At 41.0% G+C, this 16,667-nt stretch overlaps 3 protein-coding genes across 3 annotated transcripts; all 3 read right to left on the bottom strand.

Moving 5' to 3' along the window:
• Positions 1-314: 314 nt before the first annotated feature.
• On the bottom strand, positions 315-6,008 carry LOC110862865 (plasma membrane calcium-transporting ATPase 2). Its single transcript, XM_035845906.1, has 17 exons — positions 5,301-6,008; positions 4,820-4,955; positions 4,616-4,759; positions 4,374-4,544; positions 4,212-4,302; positions 3,797-3,908; positions 3,624-3,730; positions 3,414-3,552; positions 3,108-3,355; positions 2,322-2,835; positions 1,974-2,063; positions 1,683-1,889; positions 1,413-1,611; positions 1,044-1,246; positions 834-985; positions 672-768; positions 315-473 (listed from the first exon to the last, which is right to left on the bottom strand). The coding sequence occupies exons 1-17, from the start codon at positions 5,901-5,903 to the stop codon at positions 315-317; spliced, it is 3,372 nt and encodes a 1,123-aa protein (XP_035701799.1). The 5' UTR covers positions 5,904-6,008.
• A 2,692-nt stretch (positions 6,009-8,700) lies between these two features.
• Positions 8,701-12,264, bottom strand: LOC110862862 (tetraspanin-21-like). The gene is made up of 3 exons (XM_035845899.1): positions 11,816-12,264; positions 9,175-9,243; positions 8,701-9,099 (listed from the first exon to the last, which is right to left on the bottom strand). Exons 1-3 carry the CDS (start codon positions 12,242-12,244, stop codon positions 8,815-8,817), a joined length of 783 nt encoding a protein of 260 aa, XP_035701792.1. The 5' UTR covers positions 12,245-12,264; the 3' UTR covers positions 8,701-8,814.
• Positions 12,265-14,623: 2,359 nt separating this feature from the next.
• On the bottom strand, positions 14,624-16,580 carry LOC110862854. The gene is made up of 4 exons (XM_022112066.2): positions 16,123-16,580; positions 15,918-16,020; positions 15,462-15,708; positions 14,624-15,033 (listed from the first exon to the last, which is right to left on the bottom strand). Exons 1-4 carry the CDS (start codon positions 16,190-16,192, stop codon positions 14,686-14,688), a joined length of 768 nt encoding a protein of 255 aa, XP_021967758.1. The 5' UTR covers positions 16,193-16,580; the 3' UTR covers positions 14,624-14,685.
• Between the last annotated feature and the right edge of the window lie 87 nt (positions 16,581-16,667).

Below are 16,667 nucleotides of genomic sequence, written 5' to 3' on the forward strand. Positions count from 1 at the left end.
CTGTGACAAAAAGTTTCTAAATATTTTTAGCTTTCAATTAACTTCTTCTGAGAAAATCAAAATCGGTTGAGAAATGACCACGATATTCAAGAATAAGGGTACCACTGGTCACGTGGTAGTATTGCTATGGTTTGTTGCTATCGCAAGTAGGTATTTTAATCGCACTTCCCTTCGCTTCGCCTAAGCCGCCCGTTTTAGGGATCTATCTTGTATAGTTCTGGGGTTACAACATCATAATTATTCAGTTATTTGTTATTGGAATTTTGTGAATATTCAACATTTTTTTATGATAAATTAATTTAATTCCGATCATTTTAATGATGCTTCTTCTTCTTTGACGTAGCCATTTCGACGATTGAGACGTCCGTGCCATCCTCATTTGGGGGTGGGGACGGCTCTGAGGATGGAGCTGCCGCTGGGGGAGGTACAGCCATGGAGGAAGCCGGCTTTTGTTGCAACGTTGCTCCGTCATCCTGCAGATAATAAAATCCGATAGATAATAAAATCGAAGTACTAAGAATTAACCAATATCTTTGAATTAATTGGAATACAATTTTAAGGAGAAAGTTTGTTAATGCAATGGTAGACTCTTGTTGTACGTATGAATGTACACAAATGAATTGACGAACAAATAGTAATAAAGAAAGATACAAATCCAATTAACATAATACCGTCGATTGCACCGCTGTGATTCCTGGCACCCAATTGACATCCTGCACCGGACCGGTGTCACCCTTCCCACCAGTCTTGGGCTTTGCCGATCTCTTCCTAAAAACCAAAACATTTAATATCAAAAATTTCCAGAAAACTTGTCATAATTTGCCCCCTCTTACTTCATCAAATCTGGGACCCATTTGGTGGGGAAAGAGGTCACGATCTGAAACCAGAAGAGGGTTCCCACCCCAAACGCGACACACCACAACCATTGTTCCGCAGTCAATGGGTACACGAAAAACCAGCGACCACCAATAACCACGATGAACACCTGATTAATGCACAGAATTAATTACTTGCCTCAAAACTAATTAATTAAGTAGTTGTACTTGTGCTGCGAATGTGAGCGTCCAAATCCCGTAGAACATGGGGTTTGAGAAAAATCCCTTGAAAACGTTCCTCTGTCCGTGAATTTTCCTCGCGTTAATTTCATTAAACAGCGTCATCATGACGAACGTGTTGAAAATAATGGTCAAATGGGGCGTCGGAACTTTGTCGTAGGATCCGTCGTCGATATCCATCAATGAGTCGCCTGGCATGCAAATTTCCAATAAAAAAAACTAATAAAATTCTGCAGAAATGTGTCGTAAAAATAATTAATGTTTTCCATGTATCAATTAGTTTAGTGGTTTATAAAATTCTGAAATAAAATTCTCAAGAAATGTTTCCTTTATAATAAAACAAACGCCTAATTTTACCCCAAAACAGCAGAGTAAAAATGACGATTAATTGGTAAATCGATCCGCCCAGAATGTTTTTTAGCATGACTCGCGAAATCAAGGGTTTCGTCCGCCCGTACGGTTTTCGCAAGAGCAATTCCGGCGTCGGCATTTCCGTCGCGAGTGCCAAAGAGGCAAAAGTGTCCATAATCAAGTTCACCCAGAGCATTTGGACCGCCTGGAAATTTCCATTAGAAATTTTGGAAGGTTTCCAATTGAAAATTATTCGCATTTCTTATGTTTTCCAACCTTCAAGGGACTCGTGCTGATCGCACAGGCCCCCAAAAACGCGACCACGACGGCGACCACGTTCACGGTGAGTTGAAACTGGAGGAATTTAGCGATCGAATCGTACACATTTCTGCCCCACATGACGGCCTTCACGATGGAGGTGAAGTTATCGTCGGTTAAGATGATATCGGACGCTTCCTTCGCCACGTCAGTCCCAGTGATGCCCTGAACAAGAAATATTTATACAAGAGGTCACGAGGTCACATTTCTCAAGGTTATCAACCTATCAATTATCTACTAATCACGCACCATGGCGAAACCAACGTCCGCCTTTTTTAACGCTGGGCCGTCATTCGTTCCGTCTCCCGTCACGGCGACGACTTGTCGGTTATTTTCAAACTGGAGTTAAACAAAAATTGGAAAAAATACATTTTTTAATTTCGCCAAAATTTCCCACGTGAGTATGCAAGCCAATTTTGACATGAGGAAAATTTTGAAGGTCAACATTTACGAAAAATTGCTAAAATTCGCGATAAGTTAGTGCTTTCTGAGGTAAAAATTAGTTTAAAATTAGCGAAAACTTCTAATTTTTCATCCGATTTTTAGCTTTCTGACAAGATTTAGATAAAGATAACCCATTTTCCCTAATTTGCATACATTGGACTCGATAATCCCCTTGACGAGGGTGTACTTATCCGTGGGACTTGATCTCGCCATGACTCTCAACCTGGGCCAAATCTTGTCCAACAAGGCTTGCGACACTTCGCCTGACTCGTCGCGAATCTGGGCGTTGAAATCTTTGCCCTCAATGACGAGGAGGTCACTGCCCGGCTCGATGATGCCACACTTTTGCGCGATCGACCTCGCCGTGGCGACATTGTCTCCCGTCACCATTCGCACCACGATCCCGGCCCGTTGACAGGTCAGAATGGCGTCGGGGACCTCGGGTCGAACGGGGTCTTCGATCCCCACGATGCAAATGCACGTCAACTCCTTCACGATGGCGTCCTCATTGTCCCAGTTCGGCGTCCCGTCAATGTCCTTGTACGCCACACAGATTGTCCGCAAAGCTTGTGCCGCCATGGGCTCGATTACTTCTTTGTAGACGCGATCGATCCCTTCTTTTCCAAACGCGTCAATAGATCCGGACGGCCCCATGATTTTTGTGCATCTGAAAAATTATGAAAAATGAAAAATTTTGCAGATTTCCTATCGCAATTTCCCAACCCAATTTTGCACCTAACTAAAATTATTCTTAAAAAAGATTTTTGTGCATGTCAAAATATGAAAAATACTTGTTGCTTCTAATTTTCTACCTACTTTTGCAAAATTATGAAAATGACAAAATTTGGAAGATTTTTGATCCCTTTATCTCCCAATTTTGCACACAAAATTATGAAAAATGAAATTATGAACGTTTTTTTTATCCAATTTTGTACCCACTTTTGGAGCACGATTTCCGACGCTCCCTTCGTGAAGAGGCGGAATCCACCGGCGCCGCCTGGTTTGGGGATGACCGTGCTCATGGACTTGCGCACTGAGTTGAAGGTATAGACGATGGTGTACTTTTCCTCGGGGAGTTGTTCCCTCAGAGCGGCGTAGCTCTGACCCATGTCCTGCACGTAGCCCAGCAGGGCGCACTCGGTTTTGTTCCCCAGCTGCGTCACCGGCTCCCCGGGTTGCGTTCCAGGCTGAAAAGGAAACCATGAGACTTGTGGACCTAGTTTTATTCCCTAATTTTGCACGCACCATGACGAGCGATGTGCTGGCCGTGTTGTACGAGATCGCTTGGACGAGAACCTCGCCCACGTTGGCGGGTAGAGAGTCAAATTTTGGAGGTGTGGTTACATACAGCTCGCCGCACACGTAGGATTGCACCACCGTCATGCTGGCAAAAGAATTTTAGCGGAAAGAATATGTCACAAATTTCCATTTTAATTTTATTTTGAGGACACGAACCGATTCGTCGTTAAAGTTCCCGTCTTGTCGGAACAGATCGTCGTGGCATTTCCCATCGTTTCACAAGCGTCCAAATGTCGCACGAGGTTGTTGTCTTTCATCATTTTCTGGGGGAAAGGGGGTCAGAGGTCACGGGCAATTGGGTGACGAGATGGGCAAATAAGGTGACATACCCGAACTGAGTAGGCGAGAGAGAGCGTCACGGCGAGAGGCAGACCTTCCGGGACTGCCACGACCAGAATGGTGATTGCCGTGATGAAAAAGGTCACCCACTCGGAGACGTGGCTGCGAGACGCAAAATTAATATTTAGTGCAAATCATAAGGCGACTCCACACTCAATTTTTAAGTCTCGTTAATTGTTCTACGCTGGGTGTTGCAATTTTCTGTAGAAATTTCGGTATCTTTTCAGTTTCAATTTTTCTCTCTTTGGTGCGAGGTGAGATTTGCGATTTTGGAGACATATTGGCGAAGTACAAACGAAAAGGTGGAAATTTAGACTCGCAATTTTGCAAATAAATTTTGGGGACAAAAATACGGAATTGTAAAATGAAATGTATCACGAGATCATAAAACTAGTAAATTTTCACCTGGGTCTGAAGGGTTCCTCCTGAATGGCGTACGTCTCCACGCAAAAGCGGAACATGAGGACGATGAAGCTCACAGCGGCGAAAAGCATGCCTGCTCAAGAAACTAGAGATTAATTTCTGGAGGAGGAAAATTGAGGAAGTTTTGAACTATTTAAGATGCACCCATGTAACCAATCTGCACGGCCAACTTGGACAATTTATTGGCCAGGACGGATTTCCCATCATCCGACGCCACCGGAACGTCCTCTTTCACCGCCAAGTCCTTGTTCGACCCCATTTTTAACGAACTGCGGATCGATTTTCGTAAATCAGCCATCGATTTGCGCAGATCGCCTGGAGAATCAAAATTTGAACAAAATTGGTCGAAATTTTATATAAAAAAATATGAAACATTTTCCCATTACGTTCGCCACCCTTGGGTTTTTCGGCTTTTGGAGTTTCCTTCTCTTCCCCCGTGGCTCCGAGGAGGGCGAAAATGATGCCTGTCTGCGAATTCACACCCACCGCGACCACCACGAATTTTCCGCTGCCTTCCATCACATGTGTTCCTGGGAATTCAAATCAATTCAGTGAAAAATCGAACCAATTCGCAAATTGCTCTCTCTCACCCGACAAAATCATGGGGTCCGTCGTCTCCGTCTTTTTCACATGGTCGGACTCCCCGGTCAGCGAGGACTCGTCAATTTTCAGGTCATTCGACGCAATCAGAATCCCATCCGCGGGGACAAGATCGCCATACTTGATCTGAAAACGAACCAATAGTTAAATCCAAATGTCTTGGGAAATATGTTCGCTGAATTAAAAAATCGACCTAAAAGTTTGGATTATTTGAAAAATAAAATGAACTGGGTAGATTGTTCAAAAGTTATTAAAGGTCAAACTTTGATTGAGATGGTACAAAAAACTTGAGATTTGAGAAACGTGAACCAGCTTTTGAACTGACAGAGTTCATTTTATTTTTGAAATAATCCAATTTTTGGGTTGATTTTTTTTTCAACAAATCTCGGCGAAAATATTTCCAAGCTAAAAGGAAATGTTGAAATGCTATATATTGAATGCGAGGCAGAAAAAATGCGACTTTTCCCCCACCTGCGCTATATCCCCCACGACGATATCTGTGACGGGAATCTGGATACTTTCGCCGCCGCGAATCACGGCAAAATTATGGTCCGCCGCAATCTTATTCTGCAAACCACGAAACTGCTTCTCCTTGACGTAATCGTTCCCCGCTGAGACGAAGACGACGACGACCACGGAAGCAAAAATGGCGGCGGAGTCGATCCACTCCTGCGACTCTTCGCTGTCATCACCACCCGGGTGTTCGAGGAGGTACGTCGTCACGAAGTAGAGCGCCAGTGACACGGCCGCGGAAATGATGAGGATGATGAGCGTCAAGTCTTGCATGGCCTCCCAGCAGAGCATGAGGAAGGAGACGGACTTCTTCTCGGGAAGAGTGTTGGCTCCGAAGGTGTCGTGTCGTTTGGCGAGGTCGTCGGCTGCCCCGCTGAGGCCGGTGGTCACGTCGGTGCAGAGGTCGCTGCACAACGTGGCCACACCGCCCAGTTCCGTCACCTTTTCGTAACCCTCAGCCCCACGGAGTTCCATCAGCGTGCGGAGCTCCATCCTCGTCTGATTGAAGGACGTGGGTGTGGAGGCTGCTGCTGCCGGCGGCGGTGGTGGTGGGGCCGACATTTTTGGTCGAGGAAGCAGTCACCCTGCAGAGAAATTTTGTATGTGAGTAAAATTTGAAGGGGAAATTGGAGAGGAAAATGACCTTTTTTTAGAGAACAGTGCTCAGTTGACGAGAAATGTGACACTAGTTAATTTAACAGTTAACAGTTCAAATGCGTACAATATTTAATATTTCATCCCAGCGAGATTTCCGGATTTTAATTTATAAATTGAAATTATGAAGATCAGCTAAAACAAGTTGACATTGTCAATGGATACAGGGCCTCCATTTGAAGTCCATAAATTACTAAATCAATCAGTGAATTTCATGTAAAAATTCCACTTTGAAATGCAGTCAGGACGAGGAAATGTGCATCCAGTTCGACTTCATTCGGGCGAAATATGAACGCCACAAGTTATTCCGTCGTCGTCGTCGCGATGTGCATCGTAATTTTCTGCGGCAACGTATTTCCCACATAATTTCTGCATTACAATGTTTTGAGCAGAATAAAACGTTTGAGATGCCAATTTATGTCCTCGTTCAGATCGACTCTATCCCGGAAATGGTGAAAACTTGCAATGAGACGAATCACCAATGCTTCGGGATGCCAGGGTCGCCGAACAAGTCGTGCGTCACGAGTGCCACCTGCCACACGCTGCTGCACGTAGAAAAACTCCCACCTGACAAGGCAACCCGGAAGCCAGGTACCATTTCAGATTGAAGGCCACCGAGGTGATGGGGGATAGATGGGTGGCCGCCGGGATTTCGGAAGATGGGACAGGAATGGTAAAAAGGAGTAATTTTGACCAGTGTTCGGAATCCGACACGGTAAATTTATTTATTTCGATCCCGCTTATTTAGCGTTCCTTTATTTAGGTGGACACACTGATCATAATTTGTAGATCCGTGAGCCCTGAGACCATGCTGCGTCAGTGGGCGTATGCCACAGGGAAACTGAACCCCGTAAAATAATTTCCTACCTATGTACCTGTTACATAAGTCCCTGCTTGGATTTTGAAATTTCCCCTGTTCCTCATCCAGGTCAGGAAGGTCAATTTGCTGGATCCTCAAAGCTCTTATAAGGACGGGACGATATACTGCGAGTTTAAAACCGTGTCCAACTTTGAAATCGTGATCAGTGAGCCGCAAAGAATGGAATTTCGACTGGGCGAGAAGACCTACTCGACCCTCTTGGCGAAGGGACCGATTCTACAAAGTAAAATTTGAGCGAGGAATTTAATCACAGGTTTTTTTCATGTGCCAATTACTGCCAATAATATTGTCCTAGACGCTGTTAAGAAGCACGACCAGTATTACCGCTATCCGAAGGAAACGTCCGCCTCGTCCGTTCCACGGGTTGATGGGAAGGCTTTGTTCTTGGCTGTGGTGGTGATGGTGACCTGCCACGGGGTCGGAAGAGAAAACTAAACTTATGAAAAAAGTAGAGTCACTGAAGATTCTTGATGATAATCAACACGGATTTAGGAGTGGGAGATCATGTACTACGGCATTAACTTGTTTCTCGCAAAATATTTTTAATGAATTGGATGTACCAAATAATTTAGTTTTCGTTGTATTCATTGATTTGAAGAAAGGATTTGACTCACTAAATATTAACCTACTAGTGGTAATGTTGCGTAATGTATTTTTGATACAAGGAAAACTGTTACTTCTAATTTCCAACTATTTAAGAGATCGATTTTATTTGATAAAAAATGGTAAATTTATGTCTAAACCCTTCATAGTTAACCGGGGAATTGGCCAAGGTTTTGTGTGTGGTCCAAACTTGTTTATTCTATTTTTATCAGATATTCATGTAGTTCTAAAAGTCTGTTACTACACTATCTTTGCCGACGATATTTCCTTTGTCGTCAGCGGAACTAACCCAAAGGATGTTCATGCAAAGGTGGCGTCCATTTTAATTAAACTAAATGAATGGTTTATTGTTAAAGGACTGACAATGAACTGGGAGAAGACAAAATTTATGATTATTAGAAAAAAACAATGTAAAACGAACGTGAATAACATCTCTAATATTATGATTAATGGTAGCGAAATTCGTAGAGTGAATACTTATAAATACCTAGGGGTTTGGATCGATGAACACTTTAGTTTTAAAGATCACGCTGAAAATGTAAAGAAACGGGTGTGTGTAAATATTGGAATGATTCATAGATTTAAAAGGTATATAACACGACATATGTTAACTGTTCTCATCAATGCCTATGTAAACTCAATAACGGATTATTGTATAACAATTTGGGGTCCGTCTAGTTTAGTTACATTTAAGGAAATTCAAGCAAAAACAAATAACTTGTTAGCTATATTCTATTATCCACGACTCACAAAATTTTATAGCAAATCGTTCTGGAAAGGTAAATCTGACAGAAATGAACTGAAAATTGCCAAAATTGAATGTAGAAAATTGCATGCTACAATAGATCAAATCTTAGATTCTGACCCAAAAACTGCAGGAAATGTTCGTTCAATTTTGGTAGAACATGTCATAAAAAACCGTTATAATGATACATAAATAACCGCATACAATAATAATTAGTAGTTTTGTAAGGAATAATGTTCGATAACGCTTTGAATGTCACGTATTTTAGTATGTATTATGACTTAATTTAACTAAATCTTTCTTCTCCTATTTTTTCGTGTTACTTGATGAAAACCAGTCATTTCATGTACTGATCGAGAAATAACACATGAATAAATGCTAAACAAACAAACAAACAAACCACGCCACCATCTCGTCGCATGAAAAATAGCAAGAACTCACATCTCACAATTAAGAGTATATGCACGCAGCCAATATGATTTGCAACCAAATTTATGTACTATATTTCCCAAATATCTCAGATTCACATTGTTTGCAAAAAGTCTTCCTCCAAAAAACAGATCACTTGTAAATTTACATATATCTCGCAATTAAGAGGTACGTAGACCCCCGACGAATCCGAATTGGACCAAACTGAGCAAAATTGAGTAGAATCCGACGGCTTGGAGCATAATGTGCATAACTCGGACCAGCTTTTGGAGACATCCATCCGTGTAAATGATGCTCGAGGCGCGTGGGTGTTCCGGAAGGATGTTGACGTTGCAGTATTTGTCACTCTTCTTCTCGCTGGGGAGGCAGCACGACCGTGGCACCGTCAAACTCGTCCTCCCAAAACGTACCCCTTGCCAATCTTTGTAGTTCGAGAGGCCGCAACACTAACAAAAATACAAACGTGCAAAAATGTGGCAAATATACTAGTATTTGCAAAAATGTATATATATCGTTCGTACCTTGTAATCCTGCTGGATTGAATCCCATTCTGCTTCTCTTTCTCTTCCTTCACTGATATTCGACTCATCCTATTGGATTAAGTAATTAATTTATGTACATAATTAAATTTTTGTCAAAATATATTCAGCACAAAATGGGGCACACTTTATGAGCGTTGAGTCAAGTCAAATATCTGTACCCAAAGTTCTCAACATTTGTGAGAACCTCAATTTTTCCACATATCAATTTGTGTGCAATTTTATTCTGGCTGGTCCTGGCAGATTACATAATTGCATAATTTGCATAATTAGGTAGGTAGGTAGGTAGGTATTTATTCAAGATTGATGTAGCATTAGCTTTTACAATCATCATTTTCATTTCATACAAAACATTCAGATAGATATTAGCAGTAGATGAATACCACGTCAAGTGTTTCACAAAACCGTTTTCCATATTTCGCATGGGAATGTGAGACAGAGTGAGAAAAGTGGTTCGCGGTGGGTATCCATCATCATTTCGAGTCAGGGTCGTATGAAATCCATTTCTCTTCGTCTCACTTTTTCCATGCAAACTTTTCATCCAACCAGGCGCCTCATTTTATTATATATGTAACCCGAAATTACCGTTCAGTGTCTAGTATACACCATACCTCCTATTATCGTCATCATAAATTCAAGAGTTTTATATTTGGGGCGATTTGGATAAACTAAATTTGCTTATCTGAAAAATTGATAAGTCTGGAGATAAGCCCTATAGCGTTAATTTTTCAGTGAATATCACCATCATAAATTCATAAAAGCTTAAGTTTTAAATTTGGGGCGATATGGATAAACTAAGTTTGCTTATCTGAAAAATTGATAACTTAATTGATAAGCCTCAAAGCATTAATTTTTGAGTGAATATCACCATCATAAATTCAGAAAAGCTTAAGTCTTAAATTTGGGGCGATATGGATAAACTAAGTTTGCTTATCTGAAAAATTGATAACTTAATTGATAAGCCTCAAAGCATTAATTTTTGAGCGAATATCACCATCATAAATTCAGAAAAGCTTAAGTTTTAAATTTGGGGCGATTTAGATAAACTAAGTTTGCTTATCTGAAAAATTGATAAGTCTGTAGGTAAGCCCTATAGCGTTAATTTTTGAGTGAATATCACCATTATAAATTCAGAAAAGCTTAATTTTAACAATTAGATCGATTTGAGGCTACTTTAATAACTTTATTCTTTATCATTATTTTTATGGGTAGTATTTCACAAGCAGCCATACTATGTATGTATGTATGTTACGGCTCTTGCAAAATAAGCCCCTCCCTCAGAAACTTTGACCCCAAATTTCTCGTGGTACCATCGATTCCCTTCGGGCAACAAAAGCTGAAAATGTAGCTCTTCCCAAGGAGAAAAATCTGGCATCGGGTTGTCCGAAGTAAATGGGTGGTACCATGCGTTTTTTAAGGATTTCTGTGTACGTAAAAAAACCGCCAATTTTCGAATTTTGAAACTCTTGATGCATTAAAATGTTCGTATTTCAAGGGGAAGTCAAATTGCAAATGCAAGTATAGGTCTAACTCTTATTCTACACGATGTACATTGACTTTCTCATTTTTCCGAACTTTGTTCCTTTATTTTTATAGGGGGTGTGGTTGCACAGAATTCAAAAAATGTTGTGGTACATTTGTCCTTGTACCCACAATTGCATTTACAATTAATTTTATTTGATTCAATGAAATCGATGCGAAAAGCTATGGAACGTATCCGTCATTTTATCTCAGTATGGGTGTAGAGGGAAAACCGGAGATGGTCTCGGAAAACCTCTACATGTATTGGGAATGTGGCCCAATACACCATTCGGCCCATAACTGCTGGACACCAGGTAGGAAAATGTATGGCAGTGATACATAGGCGGATTCCGTGGTGGTGGTGATATCCAAATGAGGGTGGCGTCTGCATGCGGAAGTAGACAGGTGAAGGTTGTTGGGCGGGGGCTGTCCACGGACCGCGGGATCTTGCCCACGTCCCCCATGGTAGCCGTAGCCGGGGCCGACGACACCCCCACTTGCCCCTTCCCCCATCACAACACAATCAGGTCATGGGACCCCCGTAGACCTGACCATGCCGCCCCCCGTCATGCACGACCCCCTCCGCCACTTTTCAAACAACCACTCCCCACGGTCACCACCCCGATATACCAAACAAAAACCCAACTGGGGAGTCCCTCCAAGGCGTAGATCCTCCCGTGCACTGGGTCCGGCGAATCCATCTTCGCCTGATGGCTCAGCTTGTCGTTGCTGGGACGGGTGTGGCAGGGGGTGTCACTAGGCACGCAGGTGGGGGGTGTGAGTGGACGAGGCTCACGTGGCGAAAAGCCTTTAGGACACACTTTACTTGCCCTGGCACACCCGCGACCCAGATGGAAGAGGATCCAGATGCAGAGCGAGAGAGAGATACGTTGTGCACGGAGGAAGCCAAAGAGGAGACTAATTTGCATAATTAAGCTTTCCGAAAAGTTTTTGATAATTAATCTAAAGTAATGACATAAAATTTAAAATCGGATCTAATATTGATGTGAATACATGATTTTTTGAAAACTCTAATATTTCCAAGTGAGTAGAATATTGGAGTTTGAACATGTCAGTTTTAGCGTAACCTTATTGTTCTCACCGTGACATTGTACGGCTGATCCTTGACGTAATATTCCATCTGTTTGAGCAGGTTGATGTTGACGGTTTTCATGTTGGAGGCCTTTCCGAGCGCGGAGCCGCCCAGGGAGAGCTGGTCGAGGGCCAAGCCGCCCAACGTGGTGCAGTACAGGATCCAAGCGCAGGGTCGATTCCACACCGTCTGCGCCAGAATGCCGATCACGGCGGCGAAGGCGAGGCCGCCGGCAACCCCCCAGCACAGGTGGACCAAGGACGTCGTCACACCCAGCTTGAACATCCCCACGGACGAGGACTCTGACCATTGGAGGAGAAAACCCCCCACCAGGAAACCACTCGCGAAGAGGAGCAGCGCCAAATGCGCGCAGAGAAAGAGACGCCACAAACATTTGTGCGACTTGAAGGCGCCACTCGTCACGCGGTGTTTCGTCATTTTGTATCTGATGATGCTATTTTTACATGATGTAAAAAAGGAATTTTGAAAATTATTTGTTTTTTATTCAAATCTGCAGAAATTATGCAAAAAAGTACCCCTCGAAATTACCCTGGAACTTTATCGACTTTTACAATAATAAACAAATTATTTGCTCATTTCTACGAACTAGTGAACTACTAGTACTACTAGTACAAATTTAATATTTTTTAAAAAGTAGTAAAAATGGCACATTTTTAAAATCATATCTTCAATCCATGCAAAATATTCAATAATCATAATTAAAGTACTCTTGATTTCCAGTCTGAACAAACCAAACCCTTAAGTTTAAATTTTTATTTTTGTCAAGGTTTCGTTAATGCCACTTTTTGAGCTTAATGTCATGACACTGACATTAAGTGACATTAAGTGGCATTAAGTGACAAGTGACATCAAGTCATAAATTGGGGGAAAGTGAGAGGGAAATCAGCGCGGATCATGACTTTTTTCATCCCAGCCGGTCTTGATTAAGGCAGAATTTGCTACAAATTAATCGCTTCTAATAATAAGCGACAATTAAATTGCATTTCAATTTTAAGTTATATTGAGGGCCAACATCAGATTGGTAGGGCTTATCCTTAGCTTTAGCTTGTATTAATAGAATTAAATATTGTTTCATTTGTATTGCGTTGCGTTTGTGTTAATTTGTACCTGTGTATTTATGTATACGAAGAAATGTAAATTTATTTGTAAGTGTTTATTTCAATTTAAAGGCATCAATTTAATGCATCACGATAAGAAGCTGTTGGAGCAATCTACAGGGTATCAGTTGGGCATCATCTGATGACCAAATTGCTGATATTATAAGTAATTATTTTGTTATACTGGAGTTTGTTATTTTGGAGACGATCAGCATCTTGGACCCAATTTCTTGTGCACTTAACGAAGTACGCCAGCACGGGTGCATTATCATGACTCAGGCGTGGCTGATTATTAATATATTATCGGTTACAAAAAGACAATGCCACCATTGCAGACGCGGTAAAATGTTGGATTAATGTTATAGAACGTCTCCCAATTTCCATTGTTTACTCAGATTACTTTAAAATTTAAGTGAATATCGGCGTTTAACACGCTATGCAATAAACTCCTCTTCTTATTGCTCACCAGAAAACAGAATAAATTTTTGATTACAATATTTTGCCTTAAACAAAACTGGCTGGGATGAAGAATCTCATGAACTTTTGTCTCACTTTCCCCAATTTCTGACTTGATGTCACTTGTCACTTAATGCCACAAAATGCCAAGTGACAACAACCGGTTAATGTCACTTAATGTCACTTGTCAATGTCACCCGAAACCTTGATTTTTGTATTCCTCCATTGTCCAACTATTTTCCCCAAAACGGGAGTGATCTTCCCCCCACGTGGTCATCCTCGGGTCCTGGAAGCAGTAAACTCCAGCAGAAGATGAACGTCATCATCACCTGAGGTCATTTAGAGGTCATTTAGAAATCATTTAGAGGTCATTTAGAGGTTAGGTGAACATTATTGAGTACCATGGTGGGACCCGCGATGAACCAGATCATTCCGGAAATGATGGGGAGGGCGACCCCCATTCCGAGCCAGTATTCATACCGGGCTGGGTCCAATTCCAGCCCCTCAAAGCTCAAGGGAAACCAGTCGGGCAAAACCAGTTCGGAAATCTGCCTCGTTTCTGAGGACGACCTCGACGTCAATGATGCGCCGCCACAATCTGGCAGCCATTCTAATAACACAATGTACACTATAAATAGTTTACTTGTCACGATTTTTAATTTTTCTACCAAATCCATTTTATTTTATTGGCAAAAATAGTATAAAAATCAAGATTTGATATGATATGATATGACTCGCTTAAAATGTATGCATGCAAAATATTTAGCCAACTGTGCTAACTTTAGTAAAATGAACGGTTGATAAATTAACAATGTGTGAAGATGTAACTGATCCAATAACTGTTCTCGTATTTATTAAGTCAGTATTGATTACCATACGAATTTATTTAGCGATCTTCCACGTGCTAATTAGTCTTAAAAATTCAGAATAATATTCTGAATTTTACATCTAAAAAAATATATTATGTATTTATCAACTCGTCAGGAAAAATATTCATATATTTCAATCAAACGGTATTATTCCATACTGGCTGCAGTTTTCATGCAAATTTGGCCAGCAACAATTTTTAACCCGAGTCAGGGTTTCGTCATGAATGCCAATTGCCATCGATTACGCTCGTAAAACTTGTCATGTAGACTTGAAAAACGTAGTCGGGGCAAATGAGGGATTGAGTTCGAAGATGAGCAAAATTGGTGCAGAATATTCGGAGTGGCATTCGCACAAAAAGTACAGCAATGAATAATTAAGTTTATAGTATGAAATTCATGAATTTTATTTATTATCAAAATAATTAACTAATTTTAACTACACAACCTCCACCCCAATTTTCGTCTCGCCCGCTAATCGTCTCGAACTAGCGACGAGGCTGAATTCGTAGCGTTTTCCTGCCTCCAATTCCTTCCCGTCCTGGGGCCTGTAGTAGAGCTCGACCCTGTAGTTGAAGTGGCCGTCGGTGGGCGGGTTGTCGTCCGGCCAGAGTTGCACCCCCACCGGCTCCACCACGCCGGCCGGAAGGACGGAGAATGTCAAGCGCGCGTTCTCCACGTCCAGATCGCGATCCCCCACGATGACCAGTCGCCCCTGGTTCATGGACACCGTGGACGGCCAGTCCGCCCCGATGGAAAAGTTGTAGGAAGAATTCTGAAAAACTGGCTGAAATACAAGTAAGACGACTAATATTAATTTGGAATTTTGAAATCGATTTGTTTTAAGAAAGGCAGAAAAATGTTGAAAAATTTTAAAATTAGGGGAAACGTCCTAAAATATATATCAAAGATTAACAGGCCGACTGTTAGTTTTTCTTAATTACTACTTCATTCTTATAAACGGCGAGAATTATGTAATCGATTTTTATGAATGAGAAAAGAATATTTTCCACTCGGTAACTGAAATTTTATAAAATTTGGAATGCATTTGCAAATCTTACTAGAGAAGTTGGATATATTTTACCTTTAGGCAGTACTCTCAATATAAGTATTTGTAAATACTATTAATGCCTCATAGGTATTTAAATTAGATTTTGCGTGGAGAAAAGGTAAATTTTATGAGGGCATGAATCTATATAAGTGCAAAATCTTTACCCTTTCCTTGTCCGAAATTTCGACCTGCATGCGAAACGTGTAGGTTATCACGGATCCATCAATACATTCGAAATTGGATCGTCTGGTGATGACGCCGTTTTCGGGATCGTCCTCACTCTCCAGAAAGTTAGCGAACTCCGCCGTCGTTTTCATCGTGTAGCGATGTGTGTACCTGAAAGCGGAGATGTACTTGACCTGACCGTCGGGAAGTACAGTGGTCCGGTTCACGTTAATTGTCCGCGTCTCCCTGAAATTAAGTATGAAATTGTTAAGAAAATGTATTAAGTGCCGTGAATGCACTCAAGACAACGTGTGATTTCTCATCGCAACTCAATTATGGTCGAGGCATTATAATTAAAACCATTTTACATAGATTGCTTATGTTAAAATACGTAAAATAGCTCATGTAAAATTGCATTAATTCATAGTAGAGCTGAAAGTGAAAATGCATGGTACCAAAATTCGTTGACGGGACTCCAGTTGTCCGGAATTGGGTAGGGAAAGACGAACTCGTTCGGAGGAATGATGACCCCGTCTCGATCCGTCATCCCACAAGTTTCTAAACATAAATTGGACAACTAAAAGGTTGAAGAACCATTCTGATTGAAATAGTTAATTATTTTTCAAAATTAAACAACTTAATTGTAAAATATTTACGTACGTGCTCTGCAACTCGGTACAACAAGTAGAACAAACATGCCAAGAATTGGATATAAAAATGTAGCACGCATTTTAGTTAAAAATGTTATAACTTTTTATTTATTTTCAAACGGATAAGTTGATTTCAAGTATTGTAATACTCGATGGCAAAAATAATGCACAATTGCAATTAATTTATGTTTAATGGGATGACAATCACTGATCAATTGCGGATGTCCATTTATTGATTAGGGAATGACGCAGATTCGCAAATTTTATTCATATAAAACTTGATTGGCAAAATAAATACAATAAAACGATTCATCTTGTTTATCTTGGACATATTAATCCCCTCCAAAAAAATGAGTGTCGTAATTGTGTAGAAATCAGGCGCATTTAGTTTACATCCCGGATTAGGTAAATATTCATAAGAATGACTATTCCACAAAAATATGCGAATATCCAGTTTCTACAATTTTTGCAAACCTTCAAATCAAAGATATTTTTTACCTACTACAAAATAAATAAGTGAAATATGTCCAAAATTAAATCCGATTTTCAACCTTT

Source organism: Folsomia candida, unplaced genomic scaffold (assembly GCF_002217175.1).
Source record: "Folsomia candida strain VU population unplaced genomic scaffold, ASM221717v1 Fcan01_Sc073, whole genome shotgun sequence".
NCBI lineage: Eukaryota > Metazoa > Arthropoda > Collembola > Entomobryomorpha > Isotomidae > Folsomia > Folsomia candida.

What these genes read in the sequence shown, in the direction of transcription:
- LOC110862865 (XM_035845906.1), bottom strand. Translation starts at nt 5,903, where the DNA reads ATGTCGGCCCCACCACCACCGCCGCCGGCAGCAGCAGCCTCCACACCC. An exon ending in GGACCCCATGATTTTGTCGG is followed by an intron (nt 4,760 to 4,819) that starts GTGAGAGAGAGC and finishes TTGAATTCCCAG; the next exon opens with GAACACATGTGATGGAAGGC. An exon ending in GAGGAACCCTTCAGACCCAG is followed by an intron (nt 3,909 to 4,211) that starts GTGAAAATTTAC and finishes TGCGTCTCGCAG; the next exon opens with CCACGTCTCCGAGTGGGTGA.
- LOC110862862 (XM_035845899.1), bottom strand. Translation starts at nt 12,244, where the DNA reads ATGACGAAACACCGCGTGACGAGTGGCGCCTTCAAGTCGCACAAATGT. An exon ending in ATCAGCCGTACAATGTCACG is followed by an intron (nt 9,244 to 11,815) that starts GTGAGAACAATA and finishes TTAATCCAATAG; the next exon opens with GATGAGTCGAATATCAGTGA. An exon ending in CAATCCAGCAGGATTACAAG is followed by an intron (nt 9,100 to 9,174) that starts GTACGAACGATA and finishes TATTTTTGTTAG; the next exon opens with TGTTGCGGCCTCTCGAACTA.
- LOC110862854 (XM_022112066.2), bottom strand. Translation starts at nt 16,192, where the DNA reads ATGCGTGCTACATTTTTATATCCAATTCTTGGCATGTTTGTTCTACTT. An exon ending in TGTACCGAGTTGCAGAGCAC is followed by an intron (nt 16,021 to 16,122) that starts GTACGTAAATAT and finishes ATTTATGTTTAG; the next exon opens with AAACTTGTGGGATGACGGAT. An exon ending in AGTCCCGTCAACGAATTTTG is followed by an intron (nt 15,709 to 15,917) that starts GTACCATGCATT and finishes ACTTAATTTCAG; the next exon opens with GGAGACGCGGACAATTAACG.